At 46.3% G+C, this 2,451-nt stretch overlaps 1 protein-coding gene across 1 annotated transcript in view; it reads right to left on the bottom strand.

Moving 5' to 3' along the window:
- LOC118326976 (potassium voltage-gated channel subfamily H member 1-like) overlaps window positions 1-2,451 on the bottom strand; it is a 24,404-nt gene that overhangs the window by 8,372 nt on the left and 13,581 nt on the right. The window contains exons 7-8 of the mRNA XM_035660141.1: window positions 1,900-2,083; window positions 805-1,027 (exon numbers count right to left, since the gene is read on the bottom strand). Of these exons, the coding sequence (XP_035516034.1) occupies window positions 805-1,027; window positions 1,900-2,083 (407 nt within the window). The remainder of the gene's footprint in view (window positions 1-804; window positions 1,028-1,899; window positions 2,084-2,451) is intronic.

Here is a 2,451-nt window from a genome sequence, read left to right on the forward strand (position 1 = left end):
ATTCATTAGTTAGCTCACTGATTACTGTACAAACACACAACTTTATCAGTGATTTGGGTGAAACTGGATCATATTTTATGGAGAGAATATTGTCTGGTTTTCTCTCTGACGTCCTCCGGCTCTGCTAACTGTTGCTGTAGCTGCCGTTAGCGTGCAGACCAGGACCTAGTTAGCTTGTGCTGCTAACATTAGCTGCTCAGCCCCGGGTTGACTTACTGTCAGTTCTCGTGGTGCAGCAGAGATTTTGTGGATGAAACAAAAGCTCCTCAAGCCGCTACTTCACCTCTGAAACACATCTTCTAGTGTGAGAGCTTATGATTGGTCAATTTAACTCATCAATGCAAACTGCCGGCTCTCTCCTGCCGAGCTCCCCGGGCTCCAGCAGCTGTCTGTGGGCAGCAGCAGCGCTGTCTCTCCCTCCACACACACAACACTATAAAAGATATACGCCACAGCTTTTACCACAAAGTTAAATATTTACACTTGAATATGTGAATCGTGCAGATTTCGCATATTTAGCCCTTTTGTGTCACCCAATTTACACCATTCACATTGCCAAGTGTAAATCTGAGTCTATTCAATCCTTATTTCCAGTGATTATACACTAAACACACCTATGAATATTATGCTCCATTTCTGACACAATGGAGCTTTTAGTGTTGGTGAAATAATGGAGCTGTGAGCTTCTTCCGTCCAGCAAGATAAAAATAACACAAACACAGCTTGTGTGCAGCTTCTCAGCAGTGAACCTCCGGACCTGGATCTGGTTCTGGATCTGCTGTTGCTGTTTCAGCGTTGGTGTACAGTAATCTTTCTGAAGGTCACAGCGAGTCCTGGTAATGATTCTGACACCTCCACATTGTAAGCTGCTGTCAGGGCGTTAAGAGAGGATGACGGCAGGTTTCTGCTGCTGGCGGACGGGGTCCGTATTGATCCGGTGACCCCGGTCCATACTGCTGACAGGCTGTGAGGAAGAGGAGCTGAGTCAGGGGTGGACTGCAGCAGTTGGCCTTGATGAACAGGTAATCTGTCTCCAGACACAGAGACACATTTGACCAATCATATCAGCTCTCAGACTGAGGCTCTGGGAAACAAAGATGGATTTCAGGCCTGAAGAGATGGAAGTGAAGGAAATCTCTCTTTACTGTTTGTGTTCATTGATTAACAATCACTGTTGCACCAAGAGAACTGATGCTGTGTTGATGGCAAGTTACTTCGGGGCTGAGTCAGCTAATGTTACCTGCACAAGCTAAACTAGCTATCGACATCTTACATTACCATTAGCAGCATTTAGCAACATTTCCATCAGAAAACTCTGTAAATCACCTCGGTACCGCTGCTGAGCCCCGTTCGGTTGCAGTTGAGGCAGACCAGCCGGAGGTCGTCAGAGGGAAAACCAGAAAATATTCTCTCATTAAATATGTTTCACCAAAATAACTGATAAAGTTGAGTTGTTGTGTCTTCTGTTTTCTTCCTGTTAACAGCGCTGCTGTACGCCACCATCTTCGGTAACGTCACCACCATCTTCCAGCAAATGTACGCCAACACCAACCGCTACCACGAGATGCTCAACAGCGTGCGAGACTTCCTCAAACTCTACCAGGTCCCTAAAGGCCTGAGCGAGCGGGTGATGGACTACATCGTGTCCACCTGGTCCATGTCCAGAGGCATCGACACTGACAAGGTAACGCCTCAGTTATTCAATAGGTCTGACGCATTGTGATATGTTTTTCCTTTTTAAATATTTTTGGGTCTTTATTGGGTAGCGGACATTATGGAATAAACATGAAGTCAGGACTGAAAAGATTCATCGTTAGCAAAACCAGTAAATAACAACACATTACGCTGTATCAGCTCATAATGTCAGTCCTCTAATGTGTCGCTGATGCACTGTGTGACCTCTGCTTGACCTCTGCCCACAGGTGCTGCAGATTTGTCCGAAGGACATGCGAGCGGACATCTGCGTCCACCTCAACAGGAAGGTGTTTAAGGAGCACCCGGCGTTCCGGCTGGCCAGCGACGGCTGCCTGCGGGCGCTCGCCATGGAGTTCCAGACCGTCCACAGCGCGCCTGGTGACCTCATCTACCACGCCGGAGAGAGTGTGGACAGCCTGTGCTTCGTGGTGTCGGGGTCACTGGAGGTCATCCAGGACGATGAGGTGGTGGCCATTTTAGGTGAGAACAACTCAAACAGCTCCAGTTCCTAAGACCTCTGTCAGAGAACACAGAGAGTACTTTATATTTTTATACTTTGTGAACATATATATACATATATATATTATATATATATTTGATAATATTAAACATGGGCTGTGGTGGGAACAGCTGCAATGAACCTGCACCATTAAACTAGTTCAGTGTGATGGGACTGTTTGTGAGCGAATACTGTCCTGTATTGTCAAGAAAATGTTATAAGGAGTTCGGTCTAGACTTGCTCTATTTGAAAAGTGT

Source organism: Morone saxatilis, unplaced genomic scaffold, assembly GCF_004916995.1.
Source record: "Morone saxatilis isolate NCDOM2014 unplaced genomic scaffold, NCSU_SB_2.0 Contig17, whole genome shotgun sequence".
Taxonomy (NCBI): Eukaryota; Metazoa; Chordata; class Actinopteri; family Moronidae; genus Morone; species Morone saxatilis.